This window comes from Podarcis tiliguerta, assembly GCF_965153285.1.
Source record: "Podarcis tiliguerta genome assembly, chromosome: 1".
Taxonomy (NCBI): domain Eukaryota; kingdom Metazoa; phylum Chordata; class Lepidosauria; order Squamata; family Lacertidae; genus Podarcis; species Podarcis tiliguerta.
In genome coordinates this window covers 85,882,772-85,904,843 of record NC_139534.1, presented here as the reverse complement: position 1 = coordinate 85,904,843, position 22,072 = coordinate 85,882,772, and the positions used below count along the sequence as shown (strand labels likewise).

Genomic DNA, 22,072 nt, shown 5'->3' with positions numbered 1-22,072 from the left:
ATTCATGTGTACTGTTCAGCTACAGTATTCTTTCCCCCTCCTGCATGTCATATTAAATGTGATTCAAAAACACATTGGGTATCTGGACCACCCTTTCCCAACCTGTTCTGTTGTCAAACCTCATGTCCAGCTGCCTCAGTTGGGTTCATTCTACTTGGCCAGAAGTTACGTTGCAGAGGTTTGGACTAGATGACCCTTGGGGAGCCCTTCCAACTCTTAATTCTGTGACCTTTCACTACTTTCCTTTCCCCCCTGTGTAGCTGCTCTGACAAAAAGGTTGGCCAAGGCTTGTGCAGCCGAGCAAGCGAAGCTGTGCCGGCAACCACTGGTGAGTTTTGACATTATCCCGCATTGCCCCGGACTGCACCAGATCTTTCCGTTTCCCATGTTGGAGGCCCAGACACAAGACCGATAAACAGCGATAGCGTTACCAATCCCTCAATGTGGGTTAAATGCATGCAGGTTTATTTTGGCTCATAGCAAAGTAGTCATGCGTTTGCCCAGCTACACACCCACTGTAGCCTTCTGGAATGATGGAACGACTCAGCAGATTTTGACTTCTAGTAAGGAGATGTTGGTGTGCAAGGGAGAGAGGGAGGGAATCAAACCACTTTCATTGCGAGTCCAAATACTGCATGATATAATTTGGTCTTTGCTTATCAGCCCTCCCCCCCAAAATGCTAATTAGTTACTTCCTGATGAAAGGTCTTGGAAAAGTTTCTAGGGAAGCATAATGAAATTAAAATTAAAGAAGAAAAAGAGTTATTGGGAATCAGTGTAGATGGTTTAGCTAAAGCAGATCGGAATTATAAGCAACTCAAATGAATTTTAGGTTGCTTGTTTTGTTACCCAAAGGTGTATACAACATTTACACAAGTACAAAATCATTTCGTTCTTTTGGCTGACCAAACACACGCATCAAGAGTTAAAGAGATGGGCTAAAGGAAAACACTCTTGGAATGGAAGAATTGCCACGATAAAAATTAAAAGGCTGTCAATATTGTTGTTGCCTTTTCTGACTTTCTTGTAATTCTGTACAAAAACTAGGGCCCCATCAGCACTGTCAACATGCACACATATTTACACACAGGAACACAGAATGTCATCCTCGATCTAACCTGTTGCCCTCTTTCAGGAGGACTGCACGTCAGTTACATAATCGGAGGCCTTCTCAGTATATTGATCATTCTGCTGCTAATTGGTGCTGTGATTATATACAGGTAATTTACTTTCCCTAGTCCCTCTGTGCTTCTGAATTCATCTTTTTGTTGGAATACTTCTGACAAAGCCCAGGCCTTCCTTGCTGTAGTGAAAAATGCCTCATTGGAACCAATGCCAGAGGACATAGGCATGTTGGTCTGCAACAGGTGTGGTGGTGGCATTCCTGGAGACAAAACTGGAGTAAAAAGCAAAGTTGTAACCATAAACAAGGGAGGCTGAGATGCTAATGCTCCTAACTTACAGTTCTTGCATGATGTTGCGGGCAGCTCCTCCTCCTCTCCCATTTGCCTCTGAAAAAATGACAGCATTGGTTTCAGGGAGCAGTGAAGAGTAGTTTTAACTGCAACAAATACTCGATTCAATTTTTGCCCCATAGAAAGTTTTTGTTCCTGGGAAATTGTTCAAAGGAATCCTGTGGAAATTTACACATGCCTTGGTTTGGTTCTTACATATTGACTCTTTGAACTCTGAACATTTTGCATGAATATGATCTCTCTTGCTTATCAGTGGAATTGCCCCTGATTTTCCCACTGGCATACAAGGAAATAGATTTTTGCTGCCTCCGATGAGTGCAGTCGTGATTTGCTATCTTGAGATGTTTGCTATCTGATATAAAAGACTTACTTATGGTTTGAGAAAGGAGAAAATACAAGACCATAGTTATTTTTCTGATAGAGCAGTAGTGCAGAGTAGGGCTTTAGCTGTTGCGGCTCTTTGTTGACAGTTGTATTCCTGCAGGCACAAGAAGTCCAAGTTCACAGATCCTAGTCTGGGCAACCTTACCTACAGTAACCCCTCTTACCGGACATCTACCCAAGAGGTAAAGATTGAAACAGTTCCCAAGCCAGCCATGTATAACCAGCTATGCTATAAGGAGGTAAGAGATGCCTTTAGAACAAGTCATCTGTGTCAAGCCACTGTGGTTTTAAACATCAAATTGCAACAAGCATAACTAATTTGTCTTATTCTCATCAGTCCTAGCAAACCAAAGAACCCTGTCCTTCACCTCTCACATTATTAGAAGACCACTGACATGACTCTCATAGGTTAACCAGCAATACTATTTATTTGATGCTTTTGTACTGGGGCACCACAAAGGAAAAATGGATTGGGGGAGAGGAGGAAGTGAGACAATTCTTAGTCACAGTTTCTGTTAATGGCATTGGGAGTGGAAAAGTTAAAGGAGAGGAGGTGCCAGCAGTTGCTGTCCTCCCAGCTGTTGGAGTGGCCCTGCATCCCTTCCCTTCCATCCTCTGCTGCAGCCTGATGGCAGGCGACAGTTGATGGAGGGAAGAGTCAGACTTCTCAGCAGAGCTCGGGGTGATGTTGCTGCACCTCTTCTCTTCCCCTTCTCTGGTTCACGCCGAGATGACACACTCCCAGTTCCCACCCCAGTGCCTAGTGGGGCCCCTGTACTTCAGTAGTCATGAATGGCTGTATGCATCTAGACAGATGTGCCTGTGCACTGCATGGATCACCAGTGGGAGGGAGAGCAAACTAATGGAAAATAGTTGCATTTGGAAGGGCACGTGATGGGCTGTGATGTCTCAAAGCACTTAGTCTCTCTGTCTTTCCTCCTCAGCATCTTTCTCACCCCCCTGATAGCCTTTCACCATTCCTCTTTTGACCTGCCCACAGCCTCATATCAGGTATCACAGCTCTGCATTTGTGCAGCCTCTGCCTGCCTTATTCCTGTAGTGCTGATGAGTGGCCTAATGCTGTCTTATATTACTTGCTTCTTGGCTGGCTTTCTCTCCCTCTCTTTTTTGTGTGTGTGTGAGTGTGTGTGCGTGTGCACACGGACCCCTGAAATACTTGTGTGTTTGTGTGCTGGGAAAGAAAGGTGTTTTTGCCTTGGTTAAGTAATTTGAAACTGCTTAAAACTTTACAAAATATTTGTACCCCACCATCATACATGTGCACGGTATGATCAGTAAAGAGGTTTTCCCCCTCCTGGAATTGGTGAAGCACAGTTATTGCTAATTTTCCTTGCCCCCATGTTTCCTTGCCTCTAATTTTCCTCTCCTCCATGTTGAATTTGTGTGCACCTTGCTGCTTTTATGAGAGTGTTCTCTAAATCTTTGCTATTTTAACATAATTACTGGTTGGACTGATCTGTGCAATGCTTCTTAGCTTCAGTGTTTATACCCATCAGACACATTTTGCGTTGAATTAACCAGGGTTGGCTTCTGTGTCCCACTCAAATATAGACAACATTTTTCAACTGTTTCCACAACATTTCCTGTACTTTGGAACAAAGCTCAGGATACAGAAGGGTGACTTATGAAGCATCTAGGGCACCCCACCAGATGCTGTTGGACTCTCCTATCATCCCTAGCCAGCATGGTCAGCACCATGGTTGCCTACCCCTGGTGTAGTGGGAGACATCCTTCTAAGAGTCAGCGCCTGCATTCTCATAATCTAATCTGCAGTGGCTATTCTGGAGCTGAATTTTAGGACAGTCTCCTAGTTTAATGCTTGATTTCACCAGTGCTCCTTTTCACTACTCATTATTTGGGAGATATTACTTGTCCTCCCAATTAATTCACTACCTGTATCATCTTTTCATGAGTTGATGGGATGCACAGTTTGTAATGGAATTGCCAGTAACAGCTGGTCTGCTAGGAAACGCAGCGCATGATGCATCTAGATAGTATTTCATGCACGCAGACATTTGAGTCTGGCAAACCTGTGAAACCTAGCTCTATTTTCTGGTGTTCCATCCCATGAACCTGGGATTTTTGCTCCCTTTCTTAAGATAGATCAGGGACCTCCACAAAGAAAGAAAACGCCTGTGTGGTATGAAGATAGGTGTCAATAACATTTTTGTCTCCAGTGGGTGGGTTTTGCTAGCTTTTGAGATCTACCCTAGCACCATATTTGGGGGGGTCAGAAACTGTTTTTTCTTGCCTCTGCTCAGTTTGGCTAGTGACCTTCTTTCCTTCCCTTCCCTGCTGTGCCCAATATTACCATAGTGTGTGGTTACAGCTGGTTAGTTGGAGCACCTGGAGTCATTTTCTCTGTAAGCACTTCCTGCTTCGTGGCTATGTGGGCTTGGTGGGTGGACGGTCCTGTCTAACAAGCAGAAAGTTGCAGTGGTCATCTCTTTAGTCCCTCCCAAGTGAACAATGTGACTTTGTCCACATAGCAGGAAACCGCCTCTTGTGGGTTTTCTGCGCTTCAGTGTTCTGGCACCTGCTTTTTGCTCTTCAACTCGCATGTCTCATGTTATTGTCTCTGTCCACAGGCCGGCCCTGATCACAGTTACAGCAAGGAAAAGATCAAGATTGTGGAAGGGATATGCCTCTTGTCCAGCGATGAATCGGAGTGGGACGACCTGAAACAGATACGGAGCTCTCGGGGGTGCATCCTCCGTGACCACGTCTGCATGAAGACTGACACGGTCTCTATCCAAGCCAGCTCCGGCTCGCTGGATGACACCGAAACAGAGCAGCTGCTGCAGGAGGAGCAGTCAGAATGCAGCAGCATCAACGCGGCGGCGACCCCTGAGCGCCGCGGCTCCCTTCCAGACACAGGCTGGAAGCACCAACGCAAACCCTCAACAGAGAGTGATGTCTAAAGCACCCAATGAGACGCTTGTCCCTCCTCTGTCACCTTTCGCACTGATGAGATAGGATCTTGCCCGCAATTCCAGGAGGAACTCAAAAGAGACTTGCCTCTGTGTCACACAGAGCCCAGAGACTTTCTTTCTGAGAGGAGCCTGAGCTTAAACTGCCTTTGTGGCAAGTGGGAGACAACCTAGAGACTCTTGGCTCACTGTTCATTGATGTTTATTTATATGTCCCCTTTTGCTAGAAGCTGTGGTGCTGAATTCAGCAGCAGCAGCTTTCCCAGCTGTGTCCGAGGCAGCTTTCATTTGGTCTAGTGCACCAGCTAGCCATGGACTCCCAATGCCACCAGGGAGGGAAGTTCCCTGCTCCTGATACTACTACCTTTCTTCAGAGTCCGTTGGCACTAACTAGATTTTGCACTGCACTCTTTCTGTCTTAAATGAAAGGGTTTGGGGCCAGGTAGAAGTGCCTGAAGTGAGCAAGGTGATGTAACAGCGGGTCACTTTTGCAGATACTTGCGTGGGGAGAGCAAACGACAGTTGTAACTTCACTGGAAGGGGCACTAAATTACCATGACCATCTTTTTTTAAGCTGTGGGGAAACACCTGCGAAATCCAACCTAGGGTGTCAGGAGTTCAGGGGGTAAAGCATTTGAGTCTGTTGCTGGCAACAGAGTTTGCTCCTGCCACAGTTCGGTGTGGCACAATGCCCACTCCCTTCCTAAAACATACTTCTGGTTTTTTCAGATTGAACTTAACACATCTGTTCCCTGGAGGGACGACTCGCTGTTTTTATTGCACTTCCCATTAGCTTTGACTTCCGACGAAAGCGCCAGGTGCAATGGTATTTTATCATAACCTTCCTTAGTTAGTCAAGTCACAGGCCCATCCTGTGGAAATGTGTGCTACTGAAAACAACGTTAGCCTGTGGAACACAAGTGGGCAATATGTTTTATTTGTTTGTCTGTTTTGGAAATGGAATATAAATTGGTCAGTGGGTGTATCTGAAACATCAGGTGCAAGTTCCAGCTCCAACATGCTGCTGGACAAACCCAGTAGGGGACATTTTCTAAGCCTTTTCTTGCCAGCGTTTCTGATTGGAAGTTCTGGGAGGATGGGTCTGCTCGCACCTTCTTCTAGGATCTGCTGTGTGGGTTGAGTAGTGTGGTGTCAAAAAGTGGGTGTGTGCAATTTGAGAGATGGTGAATGTGTGTGGCTAGGCAAAGGCAGGCAGACGGGGAGTCAGGCAGGGCACCAGAACTGTTTGACTGTGTAAAGTTCCTTTCCTCCTCAATGCTACTAGGTTAAGATTTCCATGCTATGAAGGGAGAACCAAGGCTAAGAAACTGCCTTTTCAAAATGTTTTGCAGGTGGTGGTTTGTGCAACCAAACACTTCCTCCACCAGCTCCAGACATGATTTGGCAAGATAGCACTTACATTGAGGGAAGTCCTATTCAGAGCTGATAACCACATTATTTATTCTCTGGGAATATGCACCACTATCCTCTCACCTTGCTCCTGCAAGTGCCTCTCTTGTGATTAGCGCATGATGTGTAGACTCTGCTTGTGTGAGTGTGACACTCTGACGAGCAGCACAGGTTCCCTGTGGCTAAACAGTTACGTGATCTGATTGCTTCCTCTCATCTAGTCCAAGCAGGGAGCGCGCAAGCATTAAAAAAACCAACGATCCAACTCTAGCAACCTGCCCCCTTGCAGCTTTCCCTCTATAACAGGTCTATATTTCTGTCAACAAGGCAACCCTCCCCCTTATGTGTCTTGTTGAGTTAAATATTTTATTGCACACCTAAAACCGTGATACATGAATATGACAATTGTGCATTTTTAATCGCATTCATTGAGGGAGTCCATGCACAAGAAAGCTAGTGTGGGTGATGCATTTGTACAGTGGTAATTGTGTTGGTTGCTGCGTAGTGTGTGAAGCAGTTATAAGTAGTGCATCTTTGTCACAGACACCTTTTCCTTCTAGATGGTCCACAGCAGACATGTCGTGCTTCTGCCTGTTCCCTCTACCATCTCCATCCCTGCTTACCTCTGCTATTTCCATCATGTTTCTTTACATTTGCTGCTGATCCTCTGTTGCCTTCGCCCACACATATTGGGCATGTTTGCACACACTCAGTATTGTAAAAACAAAACAGTGGAATTTTGGGTTGCAGCAGGAACGGTGCAAGCCAGTCATGGTGCAAGATCGGCATTCCTGACAATTAACCCCAACCTTTCCCAACTTGTAGCCGGGAAAACCTCTTGCTTTCTCATCTTGAGGAAGGTATAAATTTAAATTATTTTGGGAGCCGAGTTTTGTATTTCAAGGAAACATGCATAAAGCTCTACTTCTGCAGCATCACACAGCAAAATCAACCCGTGCTTAAAGGTTTCAGTACTGTGAGCAAGTCTTTCTAGGACATGTTTATATTCTTCCATCAAAGACTCTCTCGTTCTGACTGTCCAACCTCAGAACTGTTTTCCTATTTTACCTGCTATTGCTCTCTCTTCCTTTTATTTGCATGTCATGTATTGTTCTTTGCTCTCATAGCTGTCCTTGTGAACTAAGAGTTGCATTCATTGCTTTCTCTGCATCAGCAGAAAATACTTTTCTCTGTGCAATAAGACTTCACTTCCCTCTCTTCACCCTTGCATCCACTCAAAATCTGCTCCAGAGTTTGGGGGGATGTGATGGGTACTGTGGGAGACAAGAGAAGAATGTGAAGTTCTGTTATGCGAGCAGAAGTCCATTTGTGCAGTGTTGGATTCCACCCCAAGTCTCTCATACTTCCATAGAGATCCATGTATTGAACCACACCAGCTCTTGTGCCTGCATTCATAACTCCATAAGTGACTTCCACCCCCACTGTGGTGTTTTACCATATTCTCTGCATTCTCTTCCTTCAGCCATTATTTTCCATTGGCATCTGATTCTGACCCATCCGAACTTGAGGATCGAAAATGTAAAAACGGCAGCTTAAAGTCCAAATTAAACCAATTAGTTGTATTTATGTTATTAAAATCACTCATCTACAGGAGCCATCCACACTAGGCTCGCTTTATTTTGGGAGAGTCTGGTGAGGGGAGACAAAACAAGCAAACCCTGTAAAAGACAATGTGGAGAGCACTTGCAGGAAGGCAAACAGTTACGCACCCTGCCTAGCCCACTGATGTTCTCTTGAAAAGGCAGTAGCATGACACGGGACTTTGGCTTGAGGAGATCTCTTGTTTACATCCATTACATCAATTTCATGGGCCGTGAAATGGTAATGTGAACAAGGGCAAAGTCAAGCCTAGCCCTTTTGAAAAAGACAGCACTGGAGATCACATTGTGCTAGTTGTATCCTGGTGCCTTTTGTAGGAGGCTGGACTAGATCACTCTGAGATCCCTTGCTGTTGTGCATCCCTATGAAAAGTTGGTTAGAGCTGGGGCTTGGAGCAATGTTGTTATTAGGCTTTCCCCCTACTTCCAGGGGAATATATTAGATTTTAATTTAAATATATTTATTTGGGGTCTGCTCCAATGAAGCTTCATCAGGCTGAAGATGAGGAAGACAATTCTCAGCAAGATCTGTGGGGGTAGGGTAGCTGCTGAAACCATGGGCAAAATTAAGGCCATGTGCATTTGAAAAAAGAGTTTAGGAAAGCTGAAGCCAGGCACCTGGCACTGATGAGGTCCACCAGGCCAGGGTGAAGTGTTCAATATAGGAAGTTGCAATTAGAAAAAACAATATTAAAAATGGAGGCTGGGAAATAATTGAAAAATACTTGTCCTCTTACAAGTTCAGTAAATTAACAGAGAGAATGCCACTGCCACTAATGTCTCCCCTTGTCTTTCTGCAACTTTTTATTGCACATTCCAGTCTACATAATGACCTCCTTTCTCAAACCCCTTCCCTTGACCCATCTGACCCCTAGCGGCCCTCATAATGGCTGCAGAAGATTGGAAGAATGGTACCTACAGCTTTACTCCTACTTGTGAAGTAAGCAGCGATGAGATGCGCAAGCAGCCTTTGGCCAAAGCTGCTGGTTATATGGGACTCTTCACTGCCAATGCTGATGAAGCAAAGTCTCATTGCACTTGGACTTTGCAGAATGTGGAAAGCCAGAAGTGGGGACAATCTTGTGAGCACTGATTATGTAAAAAGAACATCCTGCCTCTGTCTGTCTGGAGCTGTTGGCAGCAATTTCCCTACCTTTCTGTGTAATGGTTTTAAATGTTACTCACTGGAGAGATTGGATTTCCCCTTTTCCCCCAAGTTATTTAACTACTATGCTCAGTATTTTAGGTTTGATGATAATTTAATATAAATTTAGCTTTTCTTAATCACTCTGCTGGACTTGTGAGTTGTGAATCGCGAATGCTACCCAAACAGGCCACATGAAGGCTCATCTCGTTGGAAGAAGCGACAGAGCTGGGACCAGAGCAGACAGATCCCATCACACTCTCACCTTTGAAGCAACAACCGGTTTAGGATTTGGGTGAAAGCAGGGGAATGGGAATTAACTGTTACGAATATTACATATGGCAGGTTATGGCACTGCCAAGGACTAACGCCAGAAATGTCTGAAGCTCAAATTAGGGCTGCTGCTTGCTTCCCTCTGGTATTAACTTGGCATTTCATAGAGCCTATTACGACCCCATGAAGCTTAGAGGGTTTTTGCATTTCTCATCCTGGCAATTTAAATGTTTACAAATGAATCGCTTAGAATGTACACACTTCTGCTTCTTGTCCCTTACATTTCTGTGCTTCCCTTTTAGTTCAGTGCGTGTCCCTGTTTCTCAATATACTGATTGATCCCAGAATCATGAGTCATAAATCAAACCAAATTGAAAGTTTACAGTGCTTTACTACATTTCTAGATGAGCAGATTACAATAATTCAAAACGTGAAATGATTCTTACAAATAAAATGAGAACTTACAGAATAATGACTAATTACCTTATTAGCTTCCTTAACAAATATAAACACTAGTCTAATTTAAAAATAATTACTAACCAAAGTTTGTAGCTAGTTAGAAAATTAATTTCTATTAACCTGGCCAAGATTGTTCCTAGTTACACACACTGCAGCTGGTATTGATGTAGAGAAGTCATTTTTAGTCCAGAAGCAATTATTTGACCATTTTGGGGTCCATTCTATTAATGGACAAAACTATGACTTACAGCTTCAAACTTTAAACATCAAGTACCTAACTGCCCCAGACTAATTTTGTGGATATGATGACACCTGCAGCTGCCTCCATAACTTGATGGCTTTTCCCCATCTGCTGGTGGTCAGCTTTGACCTTGGCAATGGTGCCTTTGGCATGACTTTTCTGTCCTGCCTTGCACCCAGTTTCTCAAGTGTAGATGTAAAATAATGTTCCCCCAAAGTTCAATATATCAGTAAATCAGCCATGTACCTTCTGTGCAGTGACAACCAAAGAGGCTTTGTGTTCAAATGGGAGCAGTTTCATCTTCTGAAGGCCAGCCTAAAAATCATATTTCCAGCACTTGACATCTAGCCTACATTCATCCTTAGATCTATATATTTCCTCACAGCAAGGTAGCATAGATAATGACAGCATATATATTTCAAAAATAGCAAAAATATGTGCCCCAAGCAGCATAAAATATGGTGATGCATCATGTAAGACCCTTGGGATAAATAGCAAACATGATACAACAAGACACATCACATACAGACACTGGCACAAAAAAAACTATAAGCATGGTTTATATGCAGCAGATTCCTTCATTGGCCCTGTAAGAAGTATATGATCAGTATTCACAAAGGGCAAGTTGCAGTGTAAAAATTCACAGTATCATTTATAAAAATGTCCTCATTTTGCATTGATAGCCTTATGGTCAGATGTGGAAGACATTTTTATTAACATTATTTAGCCTGCATTTCCATCTACACACAAGAACCTCAAGACTTAAGCTTTTGTATAGCTGCAAAAAGAACACTTGGTATCATTGGACTTTTCATTATTGTAGTTAATAAGTTTACTTACTGGGTATCAGATGAGAGGAATGTATTTCTCATGCCTGAGTATTCTTAATTAACTCTAGAACATACAGCCATCTTAAAACGTTATAATCACTAAAAAAGAAAAAGATTTGGTTTACTTTTCTTAGCCTGCATATAAATCTTGAAATACCAACTCTGTACCCTTTGCAAGAGTATTAAAATAGAAACAACAGTGGACTTTTCCCGTGCTGCTTAGGGATCTGCATATGAGTTACAGATGAGTTACAGATCCAATGAGTTACAGATATTAGAAATAACTTCTTTTCTCCAAGAGGAGAAAGGAAAAGAATGCAAATATCCTCATACTTGCTTGGTTGTCCCATTCCCTAGTAGAGTGGATAAGAATATTTCTTATACATACATATTGAAATAACTTTGGTTACTTCCATGTGCATGAATATGGACTATATGAGCAAAAATTCTGAATTATGCTGCTAGGTCATATAAACATTCTATTTAATTACAAACCAATATGTTTTTGTTGTTATAAAAACCAGATAGAATCCATGTTTGTTTAGGAAATACATTAATTTCAAAATAGGAAGCTTGATTAAATCACTCCACCCTTTTCCTTAACCACTGGGAATGTGCTACTCCAAACACAAAGTGGAACTATCAACATATAATTTTATGTAAGAACACTGATGATTCACTTATGGTAAACCTTTTACATCGCTGGTTCGTGAATGTGAAATGAGGAAACAGCAAAATGCTTCTTTCCAAACAGCAGGATTCAGCTGTGGGACTGGCAACGGTCCATTCCAGTTTGTCTAAAAGGGCTCATTGTTCTTGTATCTTGTTATATCATCCACATTCTGGCTGGAAGAAGAAGCTCTATTCATCCAGCTTTAGAAATTCTGCCATGGTTGACAAGGCTGTGCCTACCACCTACCAAGCCAGTAATGGCAATTGCCAAACCACTTTACTTGGAGTAAACAGATTTGAATATTGGTACCAAGGAATCTTGAAGACTGTACTGTTCTTTCATCTTCATATATCACCTTACTGTAAGGTGAAGTTGAAAGTTAATGTAGTCAAATGGTGTTGAGTCTGTAAAGCATTTTATAGAATTGGAAACACAACAATTCACATCTGTACCAGGACTGCCTTACACTCAAAAATGTTCAGTACTAAAACAGGTGAGGCACCCGTAACTCCCTGATACAATTTCACTACAAGGCCAGAAGTAGGAGTAAAGATTGCCTGATGAGGTACGTGTTAATTCAGAAGTCCTATTGTGTTCAACAGAATAACTGTATAGGACTGCAGTCTTAATGTGACACAATTGTAACATCTACGCAACATACACAAATGGCATATACAATTAAGGAAACTACAATGGGGAACTGCTCATGTATCACACTCTGAGTTGCTTCATTAATTTTGGTATATACCAGTCTGCTATGGATTAAAAAATGCAAAGCAGGATCCACAAAGGAATATAATACCTTTGTATCATTGCATACAATTATCTAATACCCTTCTAGTAGCTAAGTGAGACTCAGTACAGCCTAGATTCCTTCAAAGTAGTCCAAAAGAAATTGAATGCTAGAAGGCTCATAGACAGAAGTGTGTTTATTGTCTTGCCAATCAATCTTCTCTGTTCTTGAAGTCATACTCATTGTTAACTTACTGGTAAATACAAATAGCCTGGAGTCTTTCCAGCAAGGTGCCTCAACCCACCAGTCATGCCATAATCAACAGCTGATTCTGGTAAAAATGCCAACTCTTCATATAAAAAGTTTTGGTATCACCCATTTTGCTGAACTTATCAATTAAATCTGAATGTAAACATTCATGGGATAGAGGATATCCTTTTTAGAAACTGTTTTCGGAGTTGCTAATCTTAATTGCCTGCCCTAGGCTGATGATGGGCAACTGTTAATTGATTACTACCTAGGGATTCAGAAAACAGCTAACTTTTACTTAATGGACCTAACTTAGTCATGTTGATTAATTTCTATGCTGAGTAAAACCTAGTGAAGACCTCCCCCTAAGGTTAAGAGGCAACGAAAAATGTGTTAAAACAGAGTGGGTGCATGCCAATAGGAAGTGGCTTACTGCTTAATGGCATCCACTGAGTTCTATGGGATAAAGTTCAAGGAGACAGCATTTCAACAGTGGGATACACAGGGCATCCTTTATTTATCTCTGTCCCACAATTTCTCCTTTATTTGGGAATGGTGTCCATGATTAATCACTCACTGGAATTCAGCATTTTATCACTTTATTATATAAAGAAGCAACAGGAACACATGAGTGTTTGTTTGCTTCTGGGATTGTAGTTCCATTTTTTGTTTCACAAGCTGGTCTCTGACCATAATAAATTTCATGTACACAAGTGGGTGGGAGGAGAAGGAAGCAGGACACCTCTTGGGCCCTCCTGAAAAAGGCCAGGAGACAGGAGAGGAAGAGGCATGTTGCCTCCACTCCAGAGGCCTCGGAATAGCTTTTGGCTTAGAAGTGGTGGGAATTAGCAAGCTTTCAATTTTTTCAACACTGATCAGACCATCAAGAACAACACCTTCATTAGGGCGAAAAGAAGTGTGCAAGCTTTTGAGATCCTCAAGACCCTTCAGCAGGCTGGATGATCTGCAAAAAGAAATGGGGGAGAGGAGTGAAACGGATAACACTGGGTATATACACACCACTATGCATGCATGAGTAGGGCAGAGGATAAGTCATGTAGAGTTTATAAGTAAATGTGTATATGACTGCCACCTTAGGTTAGGCTGCATTTGGTGCAAAAATGACTAGGTTGCACCAAAGACAACAGTGAGAGTGAACCATACAAACCGAAAAACTGCTAGTTCTTACTATTCTGCACCGGTAGCCTTTACTTCAACCTGAAAGCTTTTTGCACAAAGCAAAACTAGCCTAATTAGAACCCAATCCCATGCACATATTCTCTGAAGCAAGTGCTATTATGTTTAAGCAAGCTAGGATTGCTGTTTTAGTCAATGTAACATTTTAATGCTGTTTTAAAAATAGTATTTTATTTAACTTAATTATTACAAAATATAAGCAAAATATTGCAAATACATACATACATATATATTTCAGATAAACACACATGTATAAAAAAGAACAAAAAGGAAAAAAGGAAGAAAAGGAAAAAAATTAAGGAGAAAAAGAAGAAAAGTTGGAAGAATTTCTTCCAAATTTATTCTACAAATATCTCAATAATAAAATTTCATTGATTGACTTCCCTCGCTTACACTGCACTTCCTATATACATTTTAAGCAAGATTGTATCTGTTATTCTGTATTTTCCCCATACAATCTCACACAAATATTCTAATCCATAAGTTTTCTAAATCTTTCATAAATCTATTCTAAACACAACCAATACCTCACACTTAATCTTTGTCTGTTTTAATTTGGCGGACTTTTCCATCATGTCCTCTCCTTGCCCCTTCATTTGCCTAATCCAATCAAATAAAATTCTCTTGAAGTTTACATCAAGTGGAAAGCTTGCTCACTGCTCTGCGCTCTTTTATTGGCCCCAATACATTATTACTCTTGTTATTTTTGGATCTCCACCCATGAAACAACGTGACTGCCTACAGTTGTGGGCTTTTTAAAAAGGTCTTTGGAATCCACCCCTTCACTTCAGAGGAGGAAGGAAAGGTGAAGCAAGAATCAGAAAAGCATGGCCCTGACAACGTCGTGAGTCAGGACGAAAGAACCTGCCCGCCCTGATCTTATTATTCTGTTCTGATCGTCATTGTTGTGATGGAGACGGCAGAGGCGGCGTCAGTCCAGCTGCTCTGTTGAAAAGACGCAGGGAGAAAATGGACTTCTCCGCTCGTTTCTTGATTGGCTGCTCGAATCTAGGAAAATGTCATTGTGAAGCTTCCATTGGTCATCTTGCACCGTCACTCAAAGCCTAGACGCTGCTAGCATGGCAGAAGGCGGCAGAAAGGAGTGCTCTAGAAAGACTGGGCAGAAGTGGCGAGAACTGAGCGGGTGCAATAAGAGTATTTCACGATGTTTTGTAGCAGAAATTGCTCCCCTTTGACCATCCAGGTGATGTTGAATTACACCTCCCAACATCCCTGACTGGCCATTAGCCATCCTGGCTGAGTCTAATGGGGGTGGGGAGTCCGACAATATTATGTGGTTGATTTCTCTTTTACAAAACTAGAAGGTTCTTGTTGAAGCACATACTCAGAATCTGCTTTATATATCTTTTTCCAAAATATATTTCCCATTAAAAGATCTCTTAATAAAGATGGCATGTCCTATTTTTAAAATAATGGATGTAAACAAAAGAGAAGCAGCGCCAATGGGAGTGATTGCCTCGAAAATTATGTTTATGCATTGATGCAACAATACCTTCTGCCTCCTTTCTGCCTACGCATAACTGGGCAGCAGCGGAGTGCGAGGTGTAAACTCTCCTGTCCCCAGGACTCAGCTATACAGCTGCAAATAAAACGTTTTAAGTGCAGTATACAATGTGATATGATGTAAGGCGATGGTGAGCCTTATGGAAAATTCAATGTATTTTTAAAAAACGCATAAAAAAACCCACACAGTTTCAAAACGATTTTTATATGTGTGTAGATTCCACCAGGTTCACTTCTTCTCCCATACCACATCGCCTTTTCCATTTATTCCCTTGCTCTGCACACGCTGCATTTTGAATGTGAGTGTTCATGCATGCATGACACAGCAGTTGAAGGAATAAGGGAAGGGGGACAGAACAGAGAAGGAAAGACAGCTGAACAGTGCCACATGCGACTGAACTAATGAGAGATTAGTGATGCCTCCAACTTTTGAGTGTAGGGATTTGGCAAAGCTGTGAACTAAAGTTAAGGGGTGGGGGGCACCCAAAGCAGCAGTTCTATGCAGACTTGGCAGTAAACTCCATTGAACCCAGTGGGACCTACTTCTGAGTAAACCTGCAAACTAGGCTGACACACTTGTCATGTACTCAGCATCTCAGTACTGTGTCTAAATGGTTCAGAAAAAGAGGAAACATCTTATGACTTAAATTAATTTTGGAGGAAATACAATAAACAAGGTGTATTTTGTTTTCACAATAATTAATGCAGATTATAAATATGGCTCTGTGCTTTCAGAGCAGGCAGTGGGGAGTTCCCTAAAAATAAATTCCATTGCTGCTTAAAATTTCAAAATACTTTTTTTCAGCCCTGATTTAAGATGTCTTCAAATCATGACAGATCTTATATATTAACACACTTTCATTTTGTTTCCATGGTGTAGTAAAAAGTTGTGATTATTTTCCGAATCCTGTATTAAAGCTCTCTTTGACTTTCTGTGTTAACCTGGATTAATTTGACACTCCAGTTGTGGAATGGCATCTTCCATTTCCAATCGATTTAACAGTACAGTAGTAGTAGTTCTCAGAGCGGTGAAGTTTCTGAAGGTCTGGTGCTTACCCAAGTTTAGTTCCATTTAGAATACTTTACTGGAGGCTCATTACCATTTTGTAGTTATGATTATATCCAAATATGCAGATGCACATTAACAAAGAAAGGTACTATCAACCGTGCCAGGATTATTAAGGCAGTCCCCAATTCTTTTAACCCTCTTCTGTCCAAACTTCCAATAGTGCCTGTTAGTCTCTTAAAGTTTGTTGTATTGAATTAGCTTCTGCTGGTGAAATGTTTATGGTCTGAATTATGCTTGTCTTACCACTGCCTACTTGGTTATGCCCTCTGCGCAGACAGACTCCTCTCCTATATGGAGCTTGGCACACAAAGTGCCCCTATTTTTATCTGTGAAATGTTGTGAGAGTAAGCTTTAACTATTTAAATAATAATCAAGAAGGCCTTTGCCCTCATTACTAAGACAACAACCAAGCACCACCCAGCTTCCTCCCAAAACTCCTGTGCCTTTTAGCAAATGCATAAACAGGCAGAAACACAGGGGGGCAAGGAGCTTTCTCTGTTGCACCATCTCCATGACAGAAAATACACCATCCGAACATCTGCCTGTCACACACAGTGCTGGATTTAGGTTTGATGAGGCCCATAGCTACTGAAGGTAATGGGGACCTTTATATGTCCAGTTGTCCTTTGTCAACAACAAATTGTCGCTGTTTTTTTGTCTTGAATATATGCTGTATGGTAATTTATGGACCTAATAGATTTATCAAAGTAATTGTTGAACTGAAATACAAATAAGAAGTATATTAATAGTGAAATACAATTAAGAAGCAGCATATTAATAGTGAAATAATTTTTACGCTCTAACTTAAAATGATTGGGGGCCCATTATTTACATCATAGGAGCCAACACAACACAAAACACTGTTGCTGTATGTACAGTAGGTTTTATTTTATTTGTTTTTTATCTTATATTTTGGAAATGTACATCCAGGTTTTTTTCCCTTTACATTTTTTTGGAGAGAGTGGGGCCCTAAGCTATAGCTTGTTTAGCTTATGTAGTAAATCCGGCATTGGGGGATTGCACCATCTCCATGCCAGAAAACGCACCATCCGAACATCTGCCTGTCACGCAGCTATGAAAAGCCTAGCAGGGATGAAAAGGACATTCTAAGGTAGCTGCGAGGCTTTTATCCAGCTCCCTTTTTAGAAACTAAACAGAGCGGAAGAGCGCCTTGGCTTCCTCCTCTGCCACTTCGTCTCCGGACTCTCCAAGCAGAAAGCGGTTGTGCACGAGAACTTCCGCGAAACTCTGGACGTCTCCCTCTCGGCTGGCGGCGGCGGCGGCACCTGCTCCAAGCCGAGCCGGCGTCGCTGGGGAAACAAACGGCCGAGGGGCAGCGCCCGCGAGGCGAGTTGCAGCTGAGGGCGGCCCCCTCTGGAGGGACCCAGGCGCAGGGCCGGATTCAAACCGCCCAATGGAGCGTCAGATTGGGGGCAAGGGCGGGCATAGCGGCGGCCAATGGAGAACGAGGATATTGGGAGGTGTGGCCTGCGTCGGTGATTTCAAACCCACTTGAGGAGCGGCCCGAGGTTTGCCTTACCGCTTGGCCGGTCGCGGCCTAGGTGAGTACCCGCCGCCTGCATGAGAGGGGGGCCTCAGCAGGGGCATGGAAAGCGGGGCTTGGGCCAGGACGGCCGGGGCGCGGAGCTCGGAGAAAGGCCGTTGCTCTGAGGCGGCCGGGCTCCGCCTCGTCCTTACTGCCATTCTGGTCCTCTAGTTGCTGTTCCTCAGGATGGGCTCCACAGCACAGCTCCATCCCCACCCCGCTGCTCTTGAGGGGAGGAAGAGTTATTGGTTTGCGTTTGTTCTTGGTTTTTGTTAAGCATTTTGTGTGTGTTTTTTTATCTTGTATTTTTTATGTTGTGAACCTCGCCGAGATCTACCGATGAAGGGCGGCATACAAATTTATTAAGTAATAATAACAGCAGCTACGGAAGGCCCTCCACCGATCTCGGCGTCGCCTGTAAAACGAGCCCGCGCTCTCTGCACTCTCTCTGAGGTGCACAGCGGAATAGGGCTTCCCGCTCGAGTCATCTCTTAACTGCGTGTCGGCATGCGCTGCTGAGGGCTGCAGGTTTGGGGGGGGGGCTCAGCAACTTGCTGTCCGATGGAAGCCCCATGCTTCACTAGACAAACTCACTCACTTGCATCTCCCCTCCCAAAGCTTAGGCACGGCGCAGGGGGTAGGATTTTGCTTGCTGCCAGTTGCCCACTTGAGCAAGCAGGTAGTACCAGTCGCTACTAGGAATATACAAAAAGCTCTTGTATTGAGTCAGGTCACTGGTTCATCTAGCTCAATCTTGTTTGCCCTGACTGGGAGCAACTTTATAGGGGTTCAGGCAGGTGTCCCTACCTGGGACCTTCTGCAGGCAAAGCAGGTGCTCCACCACTGCTCTTCTAGTGAACGGGAGAAGGCAGTTGAGTGAGCAACTGTAGACACCATACCACTCTGTGCTGCCATTGCTGCTAGCTCACTTGCCCAATAGGGTGAGTGACACTGGTGACTAGAAACAGGACCTGCTTGTCTGTCCTCTCCCTTTCCACCGGTGCTGCTTGCTTGCTGCATGTGTGAGTTGACAGACACTAGAAATTCCTATCTGCTTCTCTGAGGGATGAAGAGAGGGTATAACAAGCATTGGTGTTCACAATGTTAGATGTACCTAATCTAGAGGGGAAGAGGAGTATAACGTTAATACCTTCAGGAGGACCCAATCATGCTACTGTGATGGATACTTCTACAGACAGGTTGTGGTTGGTAGTGGGCTCTCCTGAGGCCATGGCAGTTGCCAGAAGAATCTAGCCCTGGGTAGGGGCTTCCCAGAGAAGTAGAGGAACCCCTGATGGCTCTTTGCTCACCCATGACATAGGGAGCAGTGATGAATGCTAGGGCAGCTGTCACCACTGTGAACCAGCGATGATTGTCAGTAGCTGCTTTTAGGGAGAAGTGGGCAGAGGAGCCCACATCAGCAGTTGCCGTTCCCAGAAACCATTTGTGTTCACTTGCTCTGGTGCACTAATGAGCAGCATTGATAGTCCGCGGTATGAACAGCCTTTCCTTTCTTGGCAGTCGTTGAATGTTGTTGTTGTCAGTTTGTTCAGGTGAGCTATTGGTGATAGAAATGGCAAACAAGGAACAACTTCCATTCCCTACCCTTCAACGCAAGAGGGTGAAGAAGACAGTGAGCCTTATGGTGAGGACAGGGGTCCCCTAGACAGCAAGTTGACATGGGCCTATCAAACGTGGAGCTGGTTTTAGTGTAGTAGAGACACTTAGAAACTATTCTGTGAAAGATTTTTCCTCCAGTGGGCCTTACATCCAAGCCATTTGCTAGGGTTTCTATGCTTAGAATGTTTATATGCCTATAGGTATGAGTGGTTTGATGGGCATTGTTAGTGCCTTCTACAAAGTGAGATGCACATTAATGCTTATTGTGGGCAATAATACTTTCATATAATCACACACCTAAGACGTACCCCATTCAAAAAGTCTTGCTGGATCATATCCAAAGATCCATGTACTATAGTCCAATACCCCCCTTCCTGATGCCTCTGGAAAGCTGACCCTGATCCCCTCCCCTAAAAAAAAGTTTCATAATTAAGACCTTGAGGTCCTTCAGTTTAAGATACCTGGAGTTATTACTTGTTTATGCAGTATATCTTCATTTGACTTCTCTCTTACCGGGGAAGGCAATATTCCTTTTGTAGAAGGAGAGGTATGTTTAAATGCCAGCATCTATGTCCCAAGGAGGATTGGATAAATCCTAGGCATCTGTGCACTTACATATTTTATACTGACATTTTTATATTGGAGATAATTTGGCTCTGCAATATTGGTAACTACTTATAAAGAAGATAAGCTATTAAAATGTTATATCTGCGCTGACCCTTTCCCTAGGCACCTGCCCTGTTCTGAAAGTAGCTTTCATCATGGTTGCTAAGTGCACTTTATTCCAGAACTTGGAAAGTCCATAGAACATAATGGATCTTCTATTTCAGAACATGCTTGTTCTTTTAACACTCTCTAGAACATGTTACAACTTCAAAATGTCTTACTTTGACATTTTTACCCACTATTGCTACTGCACACTTAGAGACTCCATTGTTTCTAACAGCAGCTTCTTTATGGTCTAGTAATAACATTTCTTCAAGTCTCCTGCAATCTACTGGTGGGTACCTCTTTCATCATTTAGGATAATGAACTGAGAATCTTGAATAGCTTTGTGGGTCTGGACCTGAGGCATTTGCTTTTAATCTCTGAATACAGATACTGTGTTACACTTCTAGTTCTTACAAGTAGGTTACCAATTACTGTTTGAAAATGTTTCATCTGAATTTGGTTGCAAATACAGTGAAAACATTTTTTTCTGGATGAAGCAAAAATGTGAATATGTACTGGAATATTATTCTGCAGACTGCAATTACGTCATACTCTATTCTGTTTATGATTTTGCAGGGTTGGGCTTCACCATTTTAATCATTATTGTTTTGTATTGTACCATGCACAAATGTCAAAGGAATTATTTCTGTTTATGAATATTGTGTTGGTGTATGTGAAATTTCTTGCTCATAGTGTAATGATTTAATAATAATAATAAATAATAAGTTTTTATTTATACCCCGCTCTTCCTGGTTCAGAAACCCGGGCTCAGGGTGGCTAACAACAAATTTAAAACACTTAATTGTAATACAACATAAAAGCAGCATAAAATACAGTATGAAAGCATGAATAACAATAAAATTCAAAGTTCAAAAATCAATTTGAGGGAAATCCATCCAATAAACATTAGATAGTCTAAATTAGACCTACAGTGATATCTCGGGTTACAGACGTTTTAGGTTACAGATTCCGTTAACCCAAAAATAGTACCTTGGGTTAAGAACTTTGTTTCAGGATGAGAACAGAAATCGTGCGGTGGCAGCGGGAGGCCCCATTAGCTAAAGTGGTACCTCAGGTTGAGAACAGTTTCAGGTTAAGAATGGACCTCTGGAACAAATTAAGTTCTTAACCCGAGGAACTACTGTACTTTGGCCAGTGAGGAGGCCAGGGCAGAATTAGCTGTGGGATCCCAGAGTGGGTAATTTTCATAAAGTGGGGAGGGGGGAAGAGAAGGGAAATAAAAGATCGGGCTGAGTTCAAATTAAAGGCCAGGTGGAATATCTCTGTCTTACAGGCCCGGCGGAAGGAGGTTAAATCCTGTAGGGCCCTAGTCTCATGGGACCAGGTCGGAGCCATCACTGAAAAGGCCCTGGCCCTGGTGGAGGATAGTCTGACTTCCTTAGGGTCCAGGACATCTAAACTATGGTTATTCATGGACCTTAAGGTCCTCTGCGGGGCATACCAGGAGAGGCAGTCCCGTAAATACCAGGACCCTAAGCCACGAGTGGCTTTAAAGGTCAAACCCAGCACCTTGAACCTGACCCTATACTCCACCGGGAGCCAGTGCAGCTGGTAAAGCACTGGGTGAATATGCTCCCATGGCAGGAACCCCACGAGGAGCCTTGCTGCAGCATTCTGCACCCGCTGGAGTTTCTGGGACAGCTTCAAGGGCAGCCCCACGTAGAGCAAATTACAGTAGTCAAGCCTGGAGGTGACCGTCGCATGGATCACTGTGGCCAGATCAGGGCAGGAGAGGTAAGGGACCAACTGCTTAATGCGGCGAAGATTATCAGTGTTAATGACAATCACTAATAGACACTCCCCCCCAAAAAACTATTACTAGCTTTATGTATGTATTTATTTACTACAAGCATTTCCACTTAGGAACTCAAGGCAGTGTGCATGATTCACCCTCTTTTTATCTTCTCAACAACCCTGTGAGGTATATGACACAGGCCCAATGT

The 22,072-nt window shown here is 43.0% G+C and overlaps 2 protein-coding genes and 1 long non-coding RNA gene across 13 annotated transcripts in view; 2 read left to right on the top strand and 1 right to left on the bottom strand.

Moving 5' to 3' along the window:
• LRP4 (LDL receptor related protein 4) overlaps positions 1-9,728 on the top strand; it is a 98,303-nt gene extending 88,575 nt beyond the window's left edge. For 3 of the 5 annotated variants that reach the window (XM_083456235.1, XM_083456236.1, XM_083456237.1), the window contains exons 35-38: positions 261-328; positions 1,136-1,220; positions 1,960-2,098; positions 4,469-9,728. In XM_083456235.1, coding sequence (XP_083312361.1) covers positions 261-328; positions 1,136-1,220; positions 1,960-2,098; positions 4,469-4,801 — 625 coding nt within the window. In that variant the 3' untranslated portion in view covers positions 4,802-9,728. Of the gene's footprint in view, positions 1-260; positions 329-1,135; positions 1,221-1,959; positions 2,099-2,803; positions 2,871-4,468 lie in introns of all 5 variants that reach the window. The other 2 variants (XM_083456239.1, XM_083456238.1) reach the window with 1 other exon arrangement.
• Positions 9,628-15,907, bottom strand: LOC310685667. The gene is made up of 2 exons (XR_014515392.1): positions 14,166-15,907; positions 9,628-13,405 (listed from the first exon to the last, which is right to left on the bottom strand). It is a non-coding gene; the product is annotated as an uncharacterized lncRNA (long non-coding RNA).
• Positions 15,908-17,534: 1,627 nt separating this feature from the next.
• CKAP5 (cytoskeleton associated protein 5) overlaps positions 17,535-22,072 on the top strand; it is a 58,529-nt gene continuing 53,991 nt past the window's right edge. For 2 of the 7 annotated variants that reach the window (XM_083455261.1, XM_083455265.1), the window contains exon 1: positions 17,537-17,793. The gene's annotated coding sequence lies outside the window, so the exon portion shown is untranslated. Of the gene's footprint in view, positions 17,794-20,225; positions 20,398-22,072 lie in introns of those variants that run through there. The other 5 variants (XM_083455270.1, XM_083455268.1, XM_083455259.1 and 2 more) reach the window with 5 other exon arrangements.